This window comes from Fistularia commersonii, chromosome 30, assembly GCF_037954325.1.
Source record: "Fistularia commersonii isolate RoL2024-O1a breed Wild chromosome 30, RoL_Fcom_v1.0, whole genome shotgun sequence".
Classification (NCBI taxonomy): Eukaryota; Metazoa; Chordata; class Actinopteri; order Syngnathiformes; family Fistulariidae; genus Fistularia; species Fistularia commersonii.
The window spans coordinates 12,395,756-12,417,718 of record NC_141313.1 but is presented as its reverse complement, the minus strand read 5'-3'; the positions used below and the strand labels follow the sequence as shown (position 1 = coordinate 12,417,718).

Below are 21,963 nucleotides of genomic sequence, written 5' to 3'. Positions count from 1 at the left end.
ACTCGGTGACTTTCAGATCAAAAAGACTCAATATAAATCCTTGACCGATATAATGTGCTCAATCTAATCAATACAAATCCTTGAGCGATATAATGTGCTCAATCTGCGAAAATGTGGTCCCAATCCCGGGCTAATGTAAGAGGATATTGTGCATTACAGGTTTGGATAAGGGTTTGATAAGGGTTAAGGGTTTGTGCATAAGTCTGTCCGCGCCCAGCAGGTGCAGCTGGAGCATCAACGTATCAAGTTATGACTCTATCACAGGTGATCTCCACATGAGTGACGGCGCTGCAGCGGTGCGTTCCTTCGGGGATGAGGTCATCCGGGCCCGGATGCCGGGGCCCGGTTCACGTCGGGACCACGCCCCGCCGCGCGGCGTGCCGGGCTGGGCTAGCGAGCTGCTACATCCGGGACTCTGCTGCGCTCTTCTCCTTGTGAAGATGGCGACTTCGGTGCGGAGCGCACTGTTATCCTCCGCATCCTCGGGCTCCAGGGGCGCCCTGGACAACCCCAACCCAGAGGACGAGGACGGCCAGGAACTGTGGTGGGTGCGACGCCGTTTGGGCGGGTTTGCGGCGCCCGGAGCAGGGGCTCGGAGCGTGGGATACAGCGGGTCTGAGCCCCGGGGGAGATGGGTTGACAGCGGCTAGCTAACAGGGCGGCTAGCATCAGCACCTCGCCGGAGGCGGCTGACACCGCGGCTCCGGCCCCCCTCAGCCCGCCGCCTGACCCCCGTGGATCTTATCGGTTAATTCGAAATGATCGCGCCTCCTCCGGTCTCGATGTAATGGGCTGTTCTGTCTGCAGGTCCACCATCCTGAGCGAGGTGTCGACCCATTCAAGATCCAAGCTTCCATCTGGGAAGAACGTCCTGGTCATGGGTGGGTATCCGGCGGGCCGGAGCCGCCAGCCGCTTTTGCGGGGTGTGAGCACTCCGATCTGGGACGCGGTTAATGCGAGGATTCGGACACACAGGTGCAGTTCACGGACACGGAGGACCACCGCCTGCAGCGACACACTCATGGCTCGGAGGCCATCGGTCGACGGGTCTCGACCTTGCTGCAGCACAAAGCGTCTCTCCCTGTTTCCTCAAGCCTGCACACACACATACACACACACACACACACACACACACGCATTTATAATCCACTGCCTGCCACCGATCTCAACTAATCAGCGGGTCTGTTATGAACGTTCAGCCTGGTTGCCGGGTCCCTCTGCAGACTCTATCCCTTTGTGCCTGAGGCCGCAGGACCTCTGACACAGCCTTGGAAGTGCACAGTCCTTGCATGCAACTTGTATTAGCATTTTAACAGTGTGTATGGTCATTTCTTTGATTTTAGTAAGACTAGTCTTACACCCATCCCATGTGTAAGCATATAAGACATTACATAATTAGCACCCAAGTAGTCTTTGCTGTAGTCTTTGGTCTCCCTTTGTTCACCCCAGCTACCTTAAGTGTTTGGTCCTTCTAAACCCAGAATGCTGGGTTTGTTGCCTTCTTATGTAAACCCGGGTTCCACTTCACTGAGCTCCTGAGTCAGAGGCTGCTTCTGCTGACAGGGAGGAAAGTCCTCTTCACACCCTGTGGTTACAGAAGGCTTCACAATAGACTGCATTCATACACATGCTCACAAACAGCTGCGATGCAAGGTGCTAAGCAGACCATCAGGAGTTCAGTGGAGGAGCTGTGAATTGAACCGCCAACCTTCCAATCGGAGGGACATCCGCTCTAGCAGCTGATCCATGTTGTGTTGCTTTAAGACATGGTAAGCGTAGCCTTATTTGTATCTTTCCCATGAGCAGTCTGCAGCTAACACTGTGAGGCTAAAGCTGCACCTCCACTGCATCAAGCAGTCCATTCTCAAAAAGAAAAATGTCTCTTTATTCACTATTCCACTGAAAATTCAAGCAGATCGTATGCTTACTCGACTAGTTTGTGGAAAATGAGCCTAAGAAGTTGTTGTTATTAATGCTGATGATCCCCGAACAGTCCTGATTGTCAAGCCTTTCTGGCTGTGTGCAGGTGAGGTGGGCTCAGGGAAGACCACACTTGTTGCCAAACTGCAGGGAGTTGAAGAGTACTTGAAAGGAAGGGGTCTGGAGTACCTGTACTTCAGTGTCCATGACGATGATATTGATGGTAACCACTTTTGATGGCCTGATGGATGGATGGATGGATGGATGGATGGATGGATGGATGAATGAATGAATCACTTCACAGTTGACAAGTGTGTATTATTTTGCCGTGGTAATAATCAAGTGTGTGTTAAGATCACACTAGGTGTAATGCCTGGATATTGGATGGAGACCTATACCACAAAGGTCTCCAGGGCGTGGCTGTGCCCGTGGACGCCATCAGCAACACGGTGCTGATGTTGGCTGTGGACATGTCTCGGCCATGGAATGCCCTGGACTCCCTCCAGAAGTGGGCCGCGGTTGCCAGGGAACACATCGACAAACTGCGGATACCCCCGGAGAAGCTTCGGGAGCTTGAGCACCGACGTGAGTTACCGTGAGGAGAAAGCTTCTCCACAGATTACTCTTTTGTCTCTTTGATTGAGCAGTGTTCACATGACAGGGTTCAGTGAAGTTCATTGTGGTTCAGCAGGTATATCTGTCCAAAAAAGACCAGATTAAGATTCTCTTAGAGATGATGAAGATCAAATTGATATTTGAGAAAACGTGAGGAACCTTCAAACTTCAGGCCCGAAGTATGAGAAATTGCTGTGGTTCTAAATGAGTTTGACGCATTAGACGGAGGAAGTTGTGTTCCTATCTATCTGAGCAGCTGAAGAACGATGGTTCTGACCTGTAACACCTCACACAGTGTTTTTGTGTGTGTATTTGTATGTGTGCGTGCAAAGTTGTGAAGCAGTTCCAGGAGTACACAGAGCCAGGCAACGGTGAGGATGGGACCCCGCAGCGACGGAGTGAGGATGAGGAGAGTGTGTTACTGCCGTTGGGAGACAGCACCCTCACTCACAACCTTGGCATACCAGTCGTGGTGGTCTGCACTAAGGTACACACAAACACACACTTCAAACTATTTCTTTAAACACATCACAAGGATGAATGCATGAATGTCCAATCCTGATTGGCTGATGTCTGTCCTCCATCTTCCACCTGTCCTCAGTGTGATGCCATCAGCACTCTGGAGAAGGAGCATGACTACAGAGACGAACACCTAGACTTCATCCAGTCCCACATCCGACTCTTCTGTCTGCAATGTATCCTTCTCCAGGAGCCACCTCTCACTATGGGCCCAATGCCTTGTGGCACTGGTACTCAAAACTCTAATTCTGCTCTGGAAGAAGTGCTTCTGTGTGGCACAGACTTTAGTATCTGGACCACACTCGGTCTCCTCAGCAGTAGCTGGAGAACCAGCGTAAACCAAGGCGGCCTCCATTTTTACTTGTTTAATTAGACTCAACTGCTGCAGGTAAGAGACCTGGTGGCCTTGTGAAAGTCTCCTTGACAGCTGCGTCAGATGGGGCGTCTCTGGTGTACACATCCGTGAAGGAGATGAAGAACCTGGACATTCTGTACAAATACCTGGTCCATCGGCTCTACAGCTTTCCGTTCCACTGCCCTGCTCAGGTGGTGGAGAGAGACGCTGTCTTCATGTAAGTCCAGTTCTTCCCCAAGGAATGGTCAAACTTGTTTGGTTGTGGAATACTTATGGGAGTGAAGATCACATTGGTCTTACACGAGCAGATAAACAGAAGTACTGCCACATTCTTTAAGAAATCATGTAGAGAGCATGGTCTCTTCTGTTTTGTGTCAACTGGGCATGTTGTCCCCTCAACTCCTTCCTTCTGTAAGCAGGATTATGGAAAAAAGGTAAATCTCCAGCCAGTATTCTGGGGGAAATGGATGGATGAACAATTGAAATATCTATTTCACTCCATGAAGAAAGTGACTTTCTAACATGGTCTGTACCTCACCCCCCCTCTGGCAGTCCGTCCGGTTGGGACAATGAGAAGAAGATTGCCATTCTTCATGAGAACTTTCAGACAGTGAAGGCTGATGACAGCTTTGAAGGCGTCATAGTCAAACCTCCGGTCAGGAAGGTAAGAGGACCTCAGGGGCTCCATCCAGGTCTGGGAGGAGGGCGAAGTTTCTCTGTGTCTGCAGCTCTAAGGACTCCGACATGACCCTTCTCTCCCTTGCTGACATCAGGTTGTTCATGAAAAGGAGATCCAAGCTGAAGATGACCAAGTCTTCTTGGTGAAGTTGCAGGTCTGACACATCTCTTCTGTAGATTGCCTGGTTTCAGCTTCAGCAAACCTCTGTTGGGGCCTTGTCCCCAACTGACATGACTCTGCCGTCCTTTGCAGTCGCTGCTTGCCAAACAGCCCGCCGTGGCAGCAGGGCGTCCCGTGGTGAGTGGACCTTCAGAGGGGTCTGAGGAGACCACCCTGAAGTCTGTTTACGCTCAGACTGTCTTTGTTGACAGGATGCGACAACCCGGGCACCCACCGGTTCTCCCCGGACGAGTAATCGCTCCGCAGCTGCCAACGTAGCCAACGCCATGCCCCAGTCAGGTATGCCGCGTCTTCTGCTTCCCCCACCCGGGAGCCACAGAAGATCTACCCAAAACTGATGTTCCAGGTGTCAAACACTCATCTGGCCCACTGCAGGTCCAACCAGTGAAGGGGTTCTGGCCAATTTCTTTAATAGTCTACTGACAAAAAAGGCCGGAACAGGGGGTCCAGGGACGCCGGGCGGTGGGAACAGCACTCCAGGAACTGTCCGCAAGTCAGGTGAGTGAGTCGTCAGTCCGGCTCAGGTGTGCTTGGTCCTCAGAAACAGTCAGATGGTTCTTGACCTTATACTCCCCTGCCTGCCTGAAGCTCCAATGCCTGTGTCTCTCACTGCTCCTAAACATCTTCAGCCCAGCCAAGGGTGGAAAGTGTTTGTGTGAGAGAATCCACCACACTCGGGAGGGCACACACCCCTCATCTTCATGTGTGTAGACACACACATACACACCCGTCCTGTTCATGTCTGAATGTTTGTAACATATCTTTATTTTAAATGACACAACATCACTGTTAACATCAGTGTGTGTGCGTGTGTGTGCGTGTGTATGCACTAGTCAGAGGATGCTGGCCACGATAAGGTGTGTGAGTGAAATTTTCATCTTTCATTACTGCTTGTGTATGTTCTCCTCCTCCCCATCAATCCATTTTAACCCTACCATCCACCTCCAACCAAGCATGATGGGTGCTTGGGTCACATCTCCTGCATCACCATCTTCCTACAGCTACAGGTGGCCATGTGTGAGCTGAAGGCCACATTGACGCTCTGACCCACTTGTCAGAGCAGATCTCATCACCAGCACTGTGGTGGTCCAGGAGACGAACCTATGGATGATGAAGGACCTTCACACACTTAACTTTCCCACAAGACAACTGTTCCACCTTCAATTAATTTAACCTGAAATTTAATCCAACAAAAAAGAGAAATATTTTGAAAATGTGTGATTTCTCTGGAGTATGTGGGACCTCTTGAGAGGTTTGCTCTTCTCACCTGCATTAGGAAAGTCCATAATGATTTAGCTACTAGAAGTCCGTCATGGACGTGTTTGGACAGTATGACAGCTCCTTTAGAGATCTGCCTGCTGACACCTGGACCGTGTTCTGCTCCCTCTTTTCGTTTGGCATGTTCTTGCCCCTCTGTCTGCACGTGATTGTTATGAAGGCCTGCCCCATCTCTTAGCTTCTGTTCAGAGGAGCTCTTCTACTTAAATGGAAGGTCTGCTTTCAGAAAATAGGCAAAAAAATTATCCTTTGGACTGAGTCAGATCAGTCTTGCTGCTCAACTAGCACCATGTCCTGTTTGCATGTTGATGGATTTGAGGACCCAAACACTGAGGAGATAGAACTTCTTTTTGTGCAGTAAGAAGGAGAGAGACACAGTTCTCTGTGTTTTGATTTTTGTCACGTCAGGGGCATCACCTTCCTCCTAGCTGTCGAGCTGATGTGTAGCCTGCAGGGTGTTAGCTACATTAGCTGCTCCTTCATCGAGACCCGCATGACCTTCTCCAAAGCCTTTCAGATGATACCTCTCAATTGTGGGGTGAGGAACTCCTTTCCCGCAGAAGCTACCATGCAGTTAAAGACCTGGATGTTTGTGTTTCCAAGCGCTGGCCCTTCAAGTTCTCCTTCCTGGTACTGCAGCCATAGTTCTAATGATCTGGAACCCTCTTAGTGCACATTTCTTCAGCAGTTCACAATTATAGTGAATAATAGTGAATACTTTTTTGCGTGTTCATGTGACGACTGAAAAATACTCACCAGCTCCTGGTCCTCGGGCACCAAGCGCCTCCCAGTCCCTGCTGATGTGGGCTGAGATGCCACCTGTGGGTCCTGGTGAACAGGATGCACAGGTCTTCTGAATGTGCGTCAGTCCTCATTTATGTTTGAATTTATTTATACTTATTTATTACTAGATATCAATACAATACAATGCATTTTGGTCCATAATCATATTGTTATCTATTATCTTACTTTCTCCAGCCTCTGGCTACCATTTCAGTAGTTTTCTGTTGAACTTTTGGTCGTTTAATTACTTTTTTATTTATTCCATCTGATATTTTTTAGCATTCTCAATGTTTTTAATGGTTATGAATTGGAAAGTTACATTTTTCGAACCATTGGGAGAGAAAGGTTACTGTTGGGGAACAAGTGACTGGAGTTTTATACAGGAAATAATACATGTTATTCACATTATTATGTGAATATAACTGTAGCTCTATATATCATAGCGATGACCTACCCCCATGTCTGTGGTGGTGTTTTGAATTAGTGCTCCTGTCACTCGGGCCAGATTCGAAGGATCAGACCAGCACCTCCTGGGCACTCTGACATTCCAGATGTGGCTGTCCACTTTGACGGGACCTTCAGAGCTCAGGTTCTAACCTGTGGCTTGGTTTTCGCCTGGGTGCAGGTTCCAAGCTAGGCCTAAGTGACGTGCAGGCAGAGCTGGACCGCATATCCAACCGGGAGACTGACCCAGACCTGACCAATGCCAACGAGACCCCAGCAGCCGACGGCCAGGACACATGAAGACCACCGCCCCTCAGAGAGCTCCATGGCCCTCCATCACCCCACCCACCCCCTTCGCCCTCCCACCCAGGGGATCCCTTCTTTGAATCCCTGTAATTGTTCACTCTTGTGGGGAAGACCACATCTTCTCCTCCCCCCTTCTCTCTGGTTCTCACACTGAAGGCAAATGTTTGTCAACTTTCCAGACATGACAGAAATTTGGTAAAATGCAGGGTTAGGGGGGATTTGGGGTTTATGAAAGGCTACTAAGACTGAAGGGGGGGGCATTATGTTGCATCCAGTCATTACAGCTTGTTAGTTTGTGTTATAGGAATGGCTGAAGGATGCATGTTGCACTTAGATTATAGGTGTGTCAGAGTGTGTGTGTTTGTGTTATGTGGGGAGGAAGAGGCTGAGAACAGAAAAATATTCCTGAAACACAAATGCAAACTTTTTTTTTTTTATCAATATGAAGGGACAAACATACCAGTATTTGTGTGTGTGAGGGTTATTTCACTCTAATGTTAAGATTGTGTGTGAGAAGACAGAAGACCATGCTCTTACGTTCAATCTACAGAACACACACACACTGTTCTCCCAGCGCCCACCCATCTGCTCCAACCCAACATGGAAACTACACCACAGGAGTGATGACCCGCGCCCTGTTGTGGCCCCCGAGCTACATCTGAGCCCCATCCTCCAACCTGAGACAAACTAACTGAAGAGGGCAAGTGCACTTTGTACAGGGAAGTGGCAGTTGGTCAAGGGCCAGGATCTATTTGTCAGGGGTTACATAGTGTGTGTGAGGTCAGGGGGTCACATCCAGAATGTACAGTTATTGTTTTGCTGATAGGTCCTGTCATTCCAGAGTTGTGCGTTGGCGTTTGTATAATCAGCTCTGTCAATCGGTCAAATAAAAGTTGTATTTATTGGGATTCAGACGCTGGGATCTTATTTTCAATAATCACTCAAAGTATGATTGGATTAAAATCACACGCACAAGGGGGGATGGAAGGAGGGACAATGGGATAGGATGCCCAGCCCTAATGTTTTTATCAATATTTCAAACATGAATTGTCTGCAAGTGAAATTTAATTACATTTCTCTCCAATATAAAGTGGGTTATATTGTTCACCTGATTGGTTAAAAGAAAGCCACGCGAGCAGGAATAGAATATTCATTATCTACACTGTTTATCCTCTTCCTTCCTGTAAACCCCTTTTAAAAAATTTCCCTGGAGAACATGAACAGTCAGGACTGTCTCAAACTCTGAAGGAAGTCGATCCTGTCTTCTCTTGATCTTCATGTCAAATGTTCTTCTGATAATGGAAATGTTCCACATTATTTTATGTTCAGTTGACCCTCTGCCCCCGCAGATGGCATGGCTTCCAACCACCAGCTGCTGCTTCCTTAATGCGAGAAGCTAATTAACCATCAAGACATCTGGCAGTACCCAACACACACACACACACACACATAGGTGAGGAATGAATTTCTGATGAATACATGAACAGGGTTCTGGTAGAAAACACAAGATGTTTTTCCATCCCTCTCAGGTTTTTGAAGACAAATGAAGCAATTCATGTTATTTTGAATGCATTTATTCTACATTCAAATGCAAGATTTTTGTTGGTGGAAACTTAACTAAAACAAAACATCTGTATCAATGTGAGACATTTTAGAAGAAGAAAAACAGGTCATTGTCAACATGCAACAAAAACGCTGACAATGGAAATCAGTAGCTGCAATAACTGGGCCCCCCTCGGGAAGCTTGGTGGACTGGTTCTGTCCTCACGCTGATCTTCGGCCTGAGACTCACTGGGTTTTGCAAGCTGCAGGAGAGGAATTCAATAGACACATTTTCAGTCCATCATGGCTGCGAGCTAAATGTCCCAAGTTTCCATTTCCTGCTATGCTAGTCATATGGTGCCTCCTGATGGTGGTTACTGCCCTTTCACCTTCTCCTGGGAATGAAAGGTGTCAGACATTTCCACACAAACCCATTTTCTGTTCGTTTGTACCTCAGTTTCAGTTGCAGGTGCTGCTATCTCCAGGTGTCAACCAGTAAATAACAAAAGAGCCCAATGTGACTAATGAGACCAACAGTACGAGTGCTGAATATAATTTCTTGACCTAAATCTTTGTGTTGATGTCTTAGTGTTGATCTTTACAATGGGTTGATGCAGATGTATTTATGGAAATACAGTTTTGCTTGTTTGGTGCAAAAATGCTGATGCAGGGATTGGGTACAACATGTACCATGGAGCGCACACAGGTCCTCCGTTCCTGGCCGGTCCCACAACCCTATCAGACGTTTGTTTGCTGCCGGGTGAATTAGCAGATGATAGTGATGTGGGTCACGGTGCCGGTCCGGTCCGGGGGGGGGGGGGGGGGGCTCTCTGATTAATCAAATTCCACTCTAATGAAGGCACCTCGCCCTGTCCACTACCACAGCGGCTGTTACATCTTGCACTCTTAAACCTCGACCATGGGGAAGGAAACGTGTCAAACACCCTTCTGTGTCTGAACACGTCTATTAAACTGCCGTTAGCTGTCATTTTAGGTCATGACGTTAGGTTTAAAATGGCGCCCTATTTTTCCGAGTGCGGCAGAATACTGTGTTTTCCTCATCTCGCCATCTTGATGTTCGACCGTGCACGCGGAAGCAGCATCTCCGGCGGATCAGCGGCGGGTGTGGTTCGGACTTAATCGGCTGGTTCACCTAGCAGCCCTTTTCCGATTCTCAGCCGAGCGAAAAGAGAACCTTTCCCGACAGGAGCCACGGGGAAGCCGCTCGACTCTGGTGAGGATGTTGTGTTTCCTACAGCTATTTGACCAGGGTTAGTACACTTCGTCAACGGCCGCTCCGGGAAGGAAAACCACCTTTTCTAGGGAGGGGGCTCCGGTGGGGTTTTCTGATCTGGCTGGCAGTACAGTACGGCAGGTTTTCTACGGTGGCGGTTGGATCTACTTTTTTGACGTCCTGGCTAGCCGAGCTAATAAAATCAGAATGCAACTCTGCCTGAAAATTACATTTACAGCAATGACCTGCTTTACCAGGAATTAGTTCTCATCATTGTTACATCTCGGGAAAAGACTCATTAGTCTTGACTTTGTATTTGAACTCTTAAACGTTGTTTGTTTATATTAGCTAGTTGGCTAACTAGTCGAGAGCTTAGCTACACGTTACGCTATCCCCAGCGAGCGTTCAAGCTAAGCTAGCCAACTTGTTAGCTAGCAACGGGAGCTAACGCGGATAACCGGACGTGAAAGTTCGGGGGGCCAGGTTCGCCCCCGTGGACCCGGCCGGTGGTTCGGTTGTAGTCAGAGCTTCCACGGGAGGAGGAGTCACGAAGCGGAGGGGCCAGTTTCTCCCGTCGGAAACCCAAGCTGTGGGGTCGGAACTTGGTCGTGTGGGGGAGGGGGACAAGTATGCCTTTGATGTACCCCGCCGCTGAATGGAGAATTGTGTTCCCCCTGGAATCCCCCCCAGCTAGCTCACAACGGAGACCCGGTACAGGTAACGCCGGTGAATACGCTCTTGGTGTTACCCGCGTTAAGAAGTTTACGACTGGGAGCAGGACTGGAGTTGTCGTTGGAGTTCGTTTGCGCTCCCCCGTGTAACTTTGGGTTTTTTTCCAGGTTGTATCTGCTGTGCGGGCTGAGGGCAGGAGAGGACAATGGCTACCCAGTGTAAGTATGTAGAACCTGGCCTCCTCTCGGTAACCCGCCACACAGCTGTGTCAAACCCTTGCTACCCCTCTGCGAAGTTATTCGGTGCATGGAGAAAGTAACACTGTCAAGGTTTGAGTCTGTGTGTATTGGAAAAGTTGGACACATGTCCCAGGAGCCACAGGTGTTTTTGCTGGCATTCAACACTATCTTGAACTTCGACTGAAATCTTTCACATATGTAATATGACCATTTAAGTCCTTTAAGACATGAGGTATATTGTGCTAGTGAAAAGTACTCCTCTATTCTGTGCAGCTGATCTGATGGAGTTGGACATGGCAATGGGAGACAGTAAGGCTGCTGTGAGCCAGTGGCAGCAGCAGTCCTATCTGGATTCAGGTATCCAGTCAGGAGTCACAACCACAGCACCCTCTCTGAGTGGCAAGGGAAACCCAGACGTGGAGGAAGATGACCCAACTCTCTATGACTGGGAGTTTAACCAGCCCTTCACCCCCGAGGCAACAGGTACCCCTTATCACAGCAAACCTGTTGAATGGATGTAATTGAAGAAATTAACATAACTGAACAAATGGAAATGTCTTTGGTTGGTGTCAATTTCATATTCCCACGATCCTTGGTATTTACTACAACATATTCTGTTTGCAGACATTGAGGGTTATGCCATGACCCGCGCTCAGCGGGTGCGTGCTGCCATGTTCCCCGAAACCTTAGATGAAGGCATCCAGATTCCTCCCACCCAGATTGATTCTGCTCACCCCACTGCAGTGCAGCGCCTGGCAGAACCATCTCAGATGCTGAAGCACGCTGTGGTCAATCTTATTAACTATCAGGATGATGCAGAGCTGGCCACTCGTGCCATTCCGGAGCTTACGAAACTGCTCAATGATGAAGACCAGGTAAGGTTTTAAGCACGACCAGAGTACTCAGTTCGCTTAAGAAATTGGTATTATGATACTTTCCTGAATATCACATTTTACCAAGCTCTACCTCTGTCCTAGGTGGTTGTCAACAAAGCAGCTGTAATGGTACATCAGTTGTCAAAGAAGGAGGCATCACGCCACGCCCTGATGCGCTCACCTCAAATGGTTTCGGCAGTTGTCCGTGCCATGCAGAACACTGGTGATGTGGAAACAGCTCGCTGCTCTGCTGGCACTTTGCACAATCTTTCCCACCATCGTGAGGGGCTCCTTGCAATCTTCAAGTCTGGAGGCATTCCTGCCCTGGTCAAGATGCTGGGGTAAGAAGAATGGAAGGCATTTGGACTGCTTGGTATTTAATGTGTAGTGAGAGATGATGTCTAGAATTAAAAATGGTGAGAATTCATTTTCACGTCTGCAGCGAAGAAGACAGTGGTTTTGATGAGTTAGTTCGTGGAAATTTGTCGCATCGCATCGTGCTTAATGTTAAAAACAGCAGAATCAGTACCATAATATAACATTCACTATATAATATAACATTAACTTTGTGGCTGAAGTACAACATGGTCTTTCTGTATGATCACATTCTCAGAATAGATATAGTGTGTTCATGTCCTCATGTCTTTCATTTTTCGCTAAAAGAGAAACCTAATATCTGATAAGGCATTTTTGTTAAGATATGACAGTGTGCAGCCCATCGGGGTTGCGATTGAATCTGAACATGCCGAGGAAGGGAGATGTGAAGGTATATACTTGTTACTACTTCATGCTGCAAGCGGCAGGAACTGTCGTTTAGTCTCCCAGTAATACGTTGCCTTTGTAGGCCATCAGTCACTCTTGCAGATGGTTGGACAATAAAAAGTACGGAGATTTCTATAATATCACTATTTTGGCATAAAGTCACACAACTGCCCCATAGTTTTGTCCCACTTTCTCTCCAGTCTGGTGAGGACCTGGACGACAATTGTCTGAAATATGAAACAGAAATTGTCAGTCTCTTATGTTGCTGGCTCCAGTCACTGCATCACGAGAATTCTGAAGGGGTGGTTTTGCTTCTTTGTTGATTAACCAGTGATTTTCCTGACAATACAGTGATCGGTTAATTTTTACGAGGGTGTGTGCGTACATGTGTGCGTTAAAGAATAGACTCAATCAAAGCCATATTTCCATGTACTGTGTAGGTCCATCTTTATAGTGGATCAGCTTGGCTCTTCTAATTTTAGTGTAATAATGGACATCATGCAAGTAAAAGCACCCAGTCATGTGTACGTGAAAGGGGTATTCTAGGGTTAGCTGGGTGGTATACAATGAAAACATGACATGACTCACAGATTTCCAGAAACACTGTTGGCTTCCAGTGCCTTTTATCATGACATAAATTGCCCTAATCTTCATAGCCAGTAAAATCCCTGAAACACTATATACTTGAATAAGGTTTCCTTTTTTGTTCTTAGAAAAAAGTTGCCTTGGTCAGGTGGTGGGCAGGTTGTCACCTATTGGATGTTACACCTTTGATTGAGATTGTCCCAGGAAGCACATGACTGGAGGTCACTGTGTCCTTTTATAACTAATTTTTGGCAATAACTCCAGTTTTCACTACATTGGGATATGCAGTGAGGTCATCATGATTTTGTTGTTTTTCTGGCTGTTGAAGTATCTTAGGTAGGAAATGAAACTAATATTAGATATTATTAAGAATTGAATCTTGAGATTTTCCTCCTCAGTCTGAAACTGTTTGTTAGTGATGAAGTGTGGTGTGGCCTTTCAAGTTGATTTTTCAATGATTTGTCTCAGCTCACCCGTAGACAGCGTTCTGTTCTATGCCATTACCACGCTCCACAACCTCCTGCTGCATCAGGAAGGGGCCAAGATGGCAGTCCGCCTTGCTGGAGGCCTGCAGAAGATGGTTGCTCTGTTGTCGAACACCAATGTGAAGTTTCTGGCCATCACAACTGACTGCCTGCAGATTCTTGCATATGGCAACCAGGAAAGCAAGGTACAAAATATGAGTTAAGTACTGCATTTTCCGCACTATAAGGCGCACCGGATTATAAGCCGTACCTTCAGTGAAAAGCCTTTTGGAAAAAAAATAATAAAATAAATCATATATAAGGCGCACTGCATTACAAGGCGCATAGAATAGAAGCTACAGTAATGGCTGGGGTTGCATTATGCATTCACTAAATGGAGCTGCGCTAAAGGGAATGTCAACAAAACAGTCAGATAAGTCAGTCAAACTTTGTTAATAGAATATAAACTGACGTTCTGACCACTCTGTTCACTCCCAAAACAAGTTAGTGCCTCTAACTGAAGCCATCTTGCTTTGTTCCCTGGGAAACTCTGTTTGGTCCTCTTCACTTGGCGCAGGTCATCTTGTTGCTTCCTCCACTTCCGCACCATTCATTTGTTAATGTTGAATTTTCTCGCTGCTGCTCTATTCCCATGTTCCACTGCGTGACTGATAGCCTTGAGTTTAATCTCTGCATCGCAAGTGTGTCTCTTGAAAGGAGCCACACACACAAATGGAAATGAAAATGCACGCTTTGCACAGTCATATAACCCAGCATGCACTGCATGCTACTTCTTCTACGGGAGAATATGGAGCCGGCGGCTGCTTCCTGTAGTTGCGAGACCTCTTGCGGCTCAATATTGATCCATATATAAGGGGCACTGTAGGCTTTTTGGCACCCCTTATAGTGTGGAAATATGGTAATTTATGTGTACATGTTCCTCATTTAATCTAAGTGGGAATGTCCCTTGAATCCTTGCGTTTTGTCTATCTGCTTCACTCTCGCCACCAGTATTTGCAATAATTAGCAATTAGAATCCACCACCTGTACCCTTCTGTTCAGCATATTTGAGCTGGTGTTTGTTTTTGTTTTTTTTGCTCCAGAAATTAGAAAGTGAGTTTAAAATTCACATTGAATGATAACACCAAGGTTCCCAGATCTAGATACATAGTGAGTAATTTTGAAGCAAGACCTGTACAAACAAGTGTTTTTGTGGTAGCTGATTATTTTGGCCAGTGGCGGTCCCCAGGCACTTGTCAACATCATGCGGGCCTTCACGTACGAGAAGCTGTTGTGGACTACGAGCAGGGTGCTCAAGGTGCTGTCCGTTTGCTCCAGCAACAAACCAGCAATTGTTGAAGCTGGTAAGTCCTGTTTTTGCTGTTGGGAAACAGACTGGGAAAAGCGAAGTGGGAATACACCATTCTGTACAAACTCTTTTCATTGTCCAGTAAGCTCCTCTATAGACACCATGAAACAGCAGTTTCATGGTGTCTGATGTCCCTTTGTTTGGCCTCATGTGTGCAGGAGGTATGCAGGCCCTGGGGCTGCACCTGACAGACCCCAGCCAGCGTCTGGTCCAGAACTGCCTGTGGACTCTGAGGAACCTGTCAGACGCTGCCACCAAACAGGTACAGCACTTTCATGGTATCCCTGGAGATTCATTGTTCACATGTCTATAGAAGAAAACTTTTTATCATCAGGTTGTATAAATAAACAAATAAATAGTCTGGTCAGCATCAACTGAAGCAATCCTCTCTATCTTCTCCCCTGCTTGATTTAGGAGGGAATGGAGGGTCTTCTTGGGACCCTGGTCCAGCTGCTGGGGAGCGACGACATCAACGTTGTGACTTGTGCTGCTGGCATCCTCTCCAACCTGACTTGCAATAACTACAGTAATAAACTCATGGTCTGCCAGGTACATAACATGGGATTGTTTCTGTGTATGTGCACATTAAATAAGATTTCATTGACAGTGGTGCAATTTACTGTTAGGCCCAAAATTATTTGGACAGTGACATACTCTTAATGATTTGGGTTCTGCATGCCTCCACATTGGATGTGAAATGAAACCGCTACAACAGAATTGAAGTGCAAACTTTAAGGTGTAATTCAAGGGGTTGAACAAAAACATATGATTAAACAAGTAGTAATTGTAGATAGTATTTTTTATACAAATGCTCCTGATTTCAGGGGCTCAAAAATAATTGGAGAAATAAACATAAGCCTTAGTAAAATGTTACTTTATTATAATACTTTAAGAATTCTTTGCAGGTAATGACCGTCTGAAGTCTGGAACCCATGGACATCAGCAAATGCTGGGTTTCTGCCTTTGAGATGCTTTGCCAGGCCGTTACTGCAGTGCTCTTCAGTTGTTGCTTGTTTGTGGGTCTTTCTGCCTTAAGTTTTGTCTTGAGCAAGTCAAATGAATGCTCAATTGGGTTAAGGACTGGATGATTGACTCAGCCACTGCAGAATTTTCCACTTTGCTTTAAAAAAACTCCTGGGTTGACTTTGCAGTATGTTCGGATCATTGTCCATCTGTACTGTGAAGTGGCGGCCAATCAACTTTGCTGCATTTGGCTAAATCTGATCAAAGTATGTCCCTCTACTCTTCAGAATTCATCCAGCTGATTCTGTCTTTGGTGACCCAGTGCCATTGGAACCTATGCATGCCCATGCCATCACACTGCCTCCACCATGTTTTACAGAATCTGTGGTGTGCTTTGGATCATGACCTGTTTCGTTTCTTCTCCCAACTTTCTTCTTCCTGATCTTAGTCTCAAATGTCCAAAGAATGCTCTTCCAGAATTGGGCTGACTTCTTCAGGTGTTTTTTGCAACGTCAACTCTGGCTTTCCTATTTTTAAGGCTGATTAATGGTTTGCACCATGTGTTGAGTCCTTTGTATTTACTCTCATGCGTTTTTCTTCACCATGGAAAGGATTCTGTGATCATCCACCATTGTCGTCTTCCGTGGACGTCCAGGCCTTTTTGAGTTCCCAAGCTCACCAGTGCACTCTCAGTCTGCTATCTCTCTGATGGATTTCTTTCTATTTCAGCCTCAGGATGGTCTGTTTCACTGCCATTGAGGGCTCCTTTAACTGCATGTTGTGTGTTCATAGCAGAAGCTTCCAAATGCCACACCTGGAATCAACTCCAGACTTCATAACTGCTTCATTGATGACTGGTTACAAAGGGGAGAGCCCATGCAGCCTCGTCATTTGTTTTTTTACAGCCTTCTGAGTCAGTTGTCCAATTACTTTTGGTCCCTTGAAAAAGAAGTGGCTACTTAATAAAGAGCTGTAGTTCCTAAACCCTTGCTCCAATTTTGATGTGAAAACTCTCAAATTACAGCTGAGAGCTGCACTTTAAGCCCATATTGATTATATAATTGGATCCTGAATATGTTTTCATAAACAGCTAAAATAATAAAACTTGTGTCATTGTCAAAGTATTTCTGGGCCTAACTGTAGATGGTGTCTATTCTCTTCTTCTTCTTTCGGCTTTTCCCGTCAGGGGTCGCCACAGCGAGTCAACTTTCTTCATCTTACCCTATTCTCTGTATCTTCCTCTCTCATACCAACTACCTTCATATCCTCTCTCACTACGTCCAGAAATCTTCTCTTTGGTCTTCCTCGAGACCTCTTGCCTGGCAGCTCCAGTTCCAGCATCCGTCTACCAATATATTCACTATCTCTTCTCTGTACATGACCGAACCATCTCAGTCTGGCTCAGATGGTGTCTATTCTGTTCCTCCTTAATAAACCTGGCTCTGACTTGGCAGGTTGGAGGCATCGAGGCATTGGTGCGTACAGTGCTGCGGGCAGGAGACAGAGAGGACATCACTGAGCCGGCGGTCTGCGCCTTGCGTCACCTTACTTCCCGCCACCAGGATGCAGAGATGGCCCAGAATGCTGTGCGTCTTCATTTTGGCCTGCCTGTGGTGGTCAAGCTACTGCATCCTCCATCCCACTGGCCGTTAATTAAGGTAACGAATCCTTTCAGTCTCCAAATGAATGTATAGTAATCGCATGGCCCGAAGCTAATTCTCACTCATTTCCCATCTCTAGGCCACGGTTGGTCTCATTCGCAACCTGGCTCTTTGCCCAGCCAACCACAGTGCCCTGCGGGAGCAGGGGGCCATACCACGATTGGTTCAGCTGCTTGTCAGGGCTCACCAGGACACCCAGAGGCGCACCAGCATGGGCGGTAACCAGCAACAGTTTGTGGTTCGTACACAAGCCTAAACCCTCAGCCTTCATTTGGACAGCGTGAAGGATGTCTCTATGTATGTGAATTAATTAAATCTTCTGTGAACCCAAATGATTAGGAAGGAGTGCGTATGGAGGAAATAGTGGAAGGCTGCACTGGCGCCCTGCACATCCTGGCAAGGGATGTTCATAACAGAATTGTCATCAGAGGACTAAACACCATTCCACTCTTTGTCCAGGTGAAGCCATGCTGTCATGAGAGAACCAAACTGCCAGTCAATATTAGTTGGTATAATCCTGTTACAGACCAAATAAGAAAATTCATTAAAGTCCAACTCCCACTTTGGACATCAGCACCCTTACCCTGTTGTGTGTTTGTGGTCTGCAGCTACTGTATTCTCCAGTGGAGAATATCCAGCGGGTGGCTGCTGGCGTCTTGTGTGAGCTGGCTCAGGACAAGGAGGCCGCTGAGGCCATTGAGGCTGAAGGCGCCACTGCTCCACTCACTGAGCTGTTGCACTCCCGTAATGAGGGTGTTGGTAAGCACACTTTTTTTTTAATAATTCCCCATAAAAATACTTATTTGATTGACAGTCACAGAGCTGACCTTACACTCTGTCACACTTTGTCTTTCTAGCAACTTATGCTGCAGCCGTGCTGTTCCGTATGTCTGAAGACAAACCCCAAGACTACAAGAAACGTCTGTCAGTGGAGCTGACCAGCTCTTTGTTCAGAACCGAGCCCATGACATGGAACGAGGTATGTAAACTGATAGGGATGACCTCAGAGCTCAGGTTGCCTTTTTCTTTGTCCACTCAAAACATTCTGCCCAACATTAAAGGTTTACTGTCTGACTGATGGGGTATCAAGAACATTCAAGTGGGATGGAGGCTCTCTAAATTCTAGAATGAGTGAATGAAGGTGTTGGACAGAGCTGTTAATTTGAAATGAATACGTAAATAAAATGTGGTTTTGTCTAACATACTGTAGTTTTCAGTAACCAGAACATTTTCAGTAAATCAACATGTGACTCAATGTTTACCTTGCATGTCACTCCGTAGACCGGTGACCTGGGACTGGACATGGGGGCTCAAGGAGACCCTCTGACTTACAGGCAGGATGGTGAGTGTCAGTGGTTCCTGTTTCACTGTTAGGCTCAGATGACTGGAAAAGACTTTTATGTCCTAGTTATTTTGGAGATATGTAACGGTTTCTTCTGGAGAGAAACCGTGCCAATCTCTGCTGTGTTGCCTTCCAGACGGAGCCTACCGGGCCTACTCAGCAGCTTACGGCCAGGACACCCTGCTGGACCCCATGATTGAAGGTGCGGACTACCACGCAGACACTCTGCCCGACCTGGGCCATCATGCCGATGCTCTGCCCGACCTCGGGCACACCCAGGACCTGATGGACAGCAACCAGCTGGCCTGGTTTGACACCGACCTTTAGGATTGGTGAGACCAACCTCCACAGAACACGTCACCTGCCTGTTCATAGTAAAAGCAATATTGACATAAACGACAACAGAATTTGAATTGTTGTCCTGTGCTCTTTTACAGTTGTATCTAATAGAGCCTGCATTGTGATTGGCCTGTATTGTCTGAAGCAGCTTTATGATTGGCCTGTAGTGTTGAAGGTCTAGAGGAATAAGGGGTCATGGAAAGTGCCTGACACAAGATAACAGAGAAGATGGTTGCCACAGGAATGTTTAAGCAAGTTGACTTGGGGCGGGGGGGCTGAGGGTTAACCTATCCGTGCGAGATTTGAAATCACATGACACAGGTGAGGGGCAGGTTACATATGTATGGAGTGCACAGGATGTGGATCTTTGAAGTTTTAGCCTTGCCTGTATTATCTTTGGTTTCTATTTTTTGTATTCTATTTTTTTATTTCTTTTTGTATTACTCATTCTGTCATGGTACTGACCCAGCTTGCCTTTCGCACTAGCCATCTTCATCTTCTCTTTGATGCTAATCATTTGTAATTCTTTTTTTTTTTTAACATATATTACATGTAGTGTTAAGTTATAGTGATATTATATAACGTTCCTTTGGTTTATGGCCGAATATGTAGAACACTAATAATCAGTTGAATTGTACTCTTGACTTTTAAGTGTAACATTGTGTAGTTTTTTTATAATCTCAGAAATGGAGAATTATGCATTCTTAATATGTGCTTCTATAAGCATAAACTATGTTAGTGTCAAATGTTCTACAGGGGTGGAAGCGGAAATGTGCTGGGTGGGTCGGGAATAAATCTAGAGACGAGTGTTTTATATACAGTATCACTGGTAGGTTCTTATTTTGTAAGCCATCACTGGACAAGTGTCAGGTGATGGTGCTCTCAGAGGCAGCCAGGTCGAGGAACCCATTGAGTCCTGCCGCTGCTCTGGAGACAAGGTTGACATGGCTGAACAATAAAAGGCATTTTATTTCACTTGGCCTGGCCCGTGTCTTCTGTCCAATGTGCTGGAAAGAGATGGAGACCTTAGCGTATGACCTAAGAACTACTGCACTGTGTTCAGCTGAATGTTCAGCTCTTAACAGATTCCTGGAGACCTTACCTCTCCTCTCCTGGGGGTCTCCTGAGATCCTCAGGATGAGGGGGATGTAGAATCCTTTGATAAGATGTGATTTTTTTTTTTTGAACTTGCTTTTCAAACTTTCACATGAAGTAAATTTTCAGCTCAGATGGAGGATTATAGTGCCATGATGTTTCCATGGTTCTCATTGTGCAACTTCTGATCGAGACTTTACCAAACCCAAATTTGAAACTAACTCCATGAATATATTTGATTTGTACAAGAGCAGCCAGGAAGTGTCCTGTCCTCCCAGAGCTTCGTCCAGATGCCTCTGGGCTACCGGAAGACCTCGCCACTGAAGCTCAACATCGCTTTTGAAGTTGAAAATGGGCTCTGCTGACTCATCAGCTGATTTTTTTCCCCCTCTGAAGTTATACAATGGTTAAAACAGCCCTAATGAAGTGAAAAGGTGGCTCCTGCAGCTTCAATAGTGAACGTAGGGGCTTTGATGTCCATCCACGTAGAACCCTGGAGATGAAGCTGTGACAGTGGAGTCTAAGGAGGGGTGAGCCTCCCCATAATAGTAGCTGGTAAAAATGAATCTGTTCAACTTTTAAAACTCATCGGAATAATGAGTTTAAATTTTTTTATTGAAACCAGAAGTCTGCAGACGAAACGTTCTAAGGAGCCTTCTCTGTCAGTAGTGGGTGACCTCTCAATCTTCTTTCGGTTTTTCCCATCAGGGGTCGCCACAGAGAGTCAACTTTCTCCATCTAACCCTACTCTCTGTATCCTCTCTAACACCAACTACCTTCATATCCTCTCTCATTACGTCCATAAATCTTCTCTTTGGTCTTTCTCGAGACCTCTTGCCTGGCAGCTCCAATTCCAGCATCTCTCTACCAATATATTCTCTATCCCTCCTCTGTACATGACCGAACCATCTCAGTCTGGCTTCTCTGACCTTCTCTCCAAAACATCTAACATGTGCTGTTCCTCTGATAGACTCATTCCTGATCCTATCCATCCTTGGTCATTGTAACAGTTTCTAGTCCATACATCATCGCTGGTCTCACCACTGTCTCGTACACCTTTCCTTTTATTCTGGCCGATAGTCTTCTATCATATAGTACCCCTGACACTTTTCTCCACCCATTCCAACCTGCTTGGACCCGTCTCTTCACCTCTTCCAAACTCTCCGCTGCTTTGGACTGTTGACCCTAAGTACCTGAAATCCTCCAACTTCTTGATCTCCACTCCCTGTAGCCTCACCGTTCCACCCGAGCTCCTCTCATTCACACACATACACTCACCTGCCACTTTATTAGGTACACCTGTCCAACTGCTCGTTAACACTTAATTTCTAATCAGTCAATCACATGGCAGCAACTCAGTGCATTTAGGCATGTAGACATGATCAAGACAATCTCCTGCAGTTAAAACCAAGCATCAGTATGGGGAAGAAAGGTGATTTGATTGACTTTGAACGTGGCATGGTTGTTGGTGCCAGAAGGGCTGGTCTGAGTATTTCAGAAACTGCTGATCTACTGGGATTTTCACGCACAACCGTCTCTAGGGTTTACAGAATGGTCCGAAAAAGAAAAAAATATCCAGTGAGCGGCAGTTCTGTGGGCAGAAATGCCTTGATGCCAGAGGTCAGAGGAGAATGGCCAGACTGGTTCGAGCTGATAGAAAGGCAACAGTGACTCAAATAACCATCTGTTACAACCAAGGTAGGCAGAAGAGCATCTCTGAACGCACAGTACGTCGAACTTTG

At 46.5% G+C, this 21,963-nt stretch overlaps 2 protein-coding genes across 3 annotated transcripts; both read left to right on the top strand.

Moving 5' to 3' along the window:
• Nucleotides 1-391: 391 nt before the first annotated feature.
• On the top strand, nucleotides 392-7,987 carry dync1li1 (dynein, cytoplasmic 1, light intermediate chain 1). The gene is made up of 13 exons (XM_086177831.1): nucleotides 392-544; nucleotides 808-881; nucleotides 2,027-2,143; nucleotides 2,275-2,505; nucleotides 2,868-3,022; nucleotides 3,137-3,230; nucleotides 3,491-3,626; nucleotides 3,962-4,073; nucleotides 4,183-4,242; nucleotides 4,341-4,385; nucleotides 4,460-4,547; nucleotides 4,644-4,766; nucleotides 6,955-7,987. Exons 1-13 carry the CDS (start codon nucleotides 441-443, stop codon nucleotides 7,071-7,073), a joined length of 1,458 nt encoding a protein of 485 aa, XP_086033957.1. The 5' UTR covers nucleotides 392-440; the 3' UTR covers nucleotides 7,074-7,987.
• A 1,730-nt stretch (nucleotides 7,988-9,717) lies between these two features.
• LOC147216467 (catenin beta-1-like) lies at nucleotides 9,718-20,101 on the top strand. Of its 2 annotated transcripts, none has more exons than XM_086178470.1 (17): nucleotides 9,718-9,855; nucleotides 10,695-10,745; nucleotides 11,040-11,249; nucleotides 11,391-11,641; nucleotides 11,744-11,982; nucleotides 13,457-13,658; nucleotides 14,672-14,816; nucleotides 14,980-15,083; nucleotides 15,236-15,370; nucleotides 17,239-17,442; nucleotides 17,525-17,683; nucleotides 17,785-17,904; nucleotides 18,054-18,204; nucleotides 18,303-18,424; nucleotides 18,727-18,787; nucleotides 18,924-19,119; nucleotides 19,225-20,101. In XM_086178470.1, the coding sequence occupies exons 2-16, from the start codon at nucleotides 10,733-10,735 to the stop codon at nucleotides 19,112-19,114; spliced, it is 2,307 nt and encodes a 768-aa protein (XP_086034596.1). In that variant the 5' UTR covers nucleotides 9,718-9,855; nucleotides 10,695-10,732; the 3' UTR covers nucleotides 19,115-19,119; nucleotides 19,225-20,101. The 2 variants fall into 2 exon arrangements, with proteins under 2 accessions (XP_086034596.1, XP_086034597.1); XM_086178471.1 differs by having other exon boundaries at nucleotides 9,773-9,892.
• The last annotated feature ends 1,862 nt before the right edge of the window (nucleotides 20,102-21,963 follow it).

Coding starts and splice junctions, on each gene's coding strand:
- dync1li1 (XM_086177831.1), top strand. CDS start 441: ATGGCGACTTCGGTGCGGAGCGCACTGTTATCCTCCGCATCCTCGGGC. Junction 545..807: donor GAGGACGGCCAGGAACTGTG/GTGGGTGCGACG, acceptor TTCTGTCTGCAG/GTCCACCATCCTGAGCGAGG. Junction 3,231..3,490: donor CCGACTCTTCTGTCTGCAAT/GTATCCTTCTCC, acceptor CAGCTGCGTCAG/ATGGGGCGTCTCTGGTGTAC.
- LOC147216467 (XM_086178470.1), top strand. Junction 11,642..11,743: donor TGCTCAATGATGAAGACCAG/GTAAGGTTTTAA, acceptor CCTCTGTCCTAG/GTGGTTGTCAACAAAGCAGC. Junction 15,084..15,235: donor CAGACGCTGCCACCAAACAG/GTACAGCACTTT, acceptor TGCTTGATTTAG/GAGGGAATGGAGGGTCTTCT.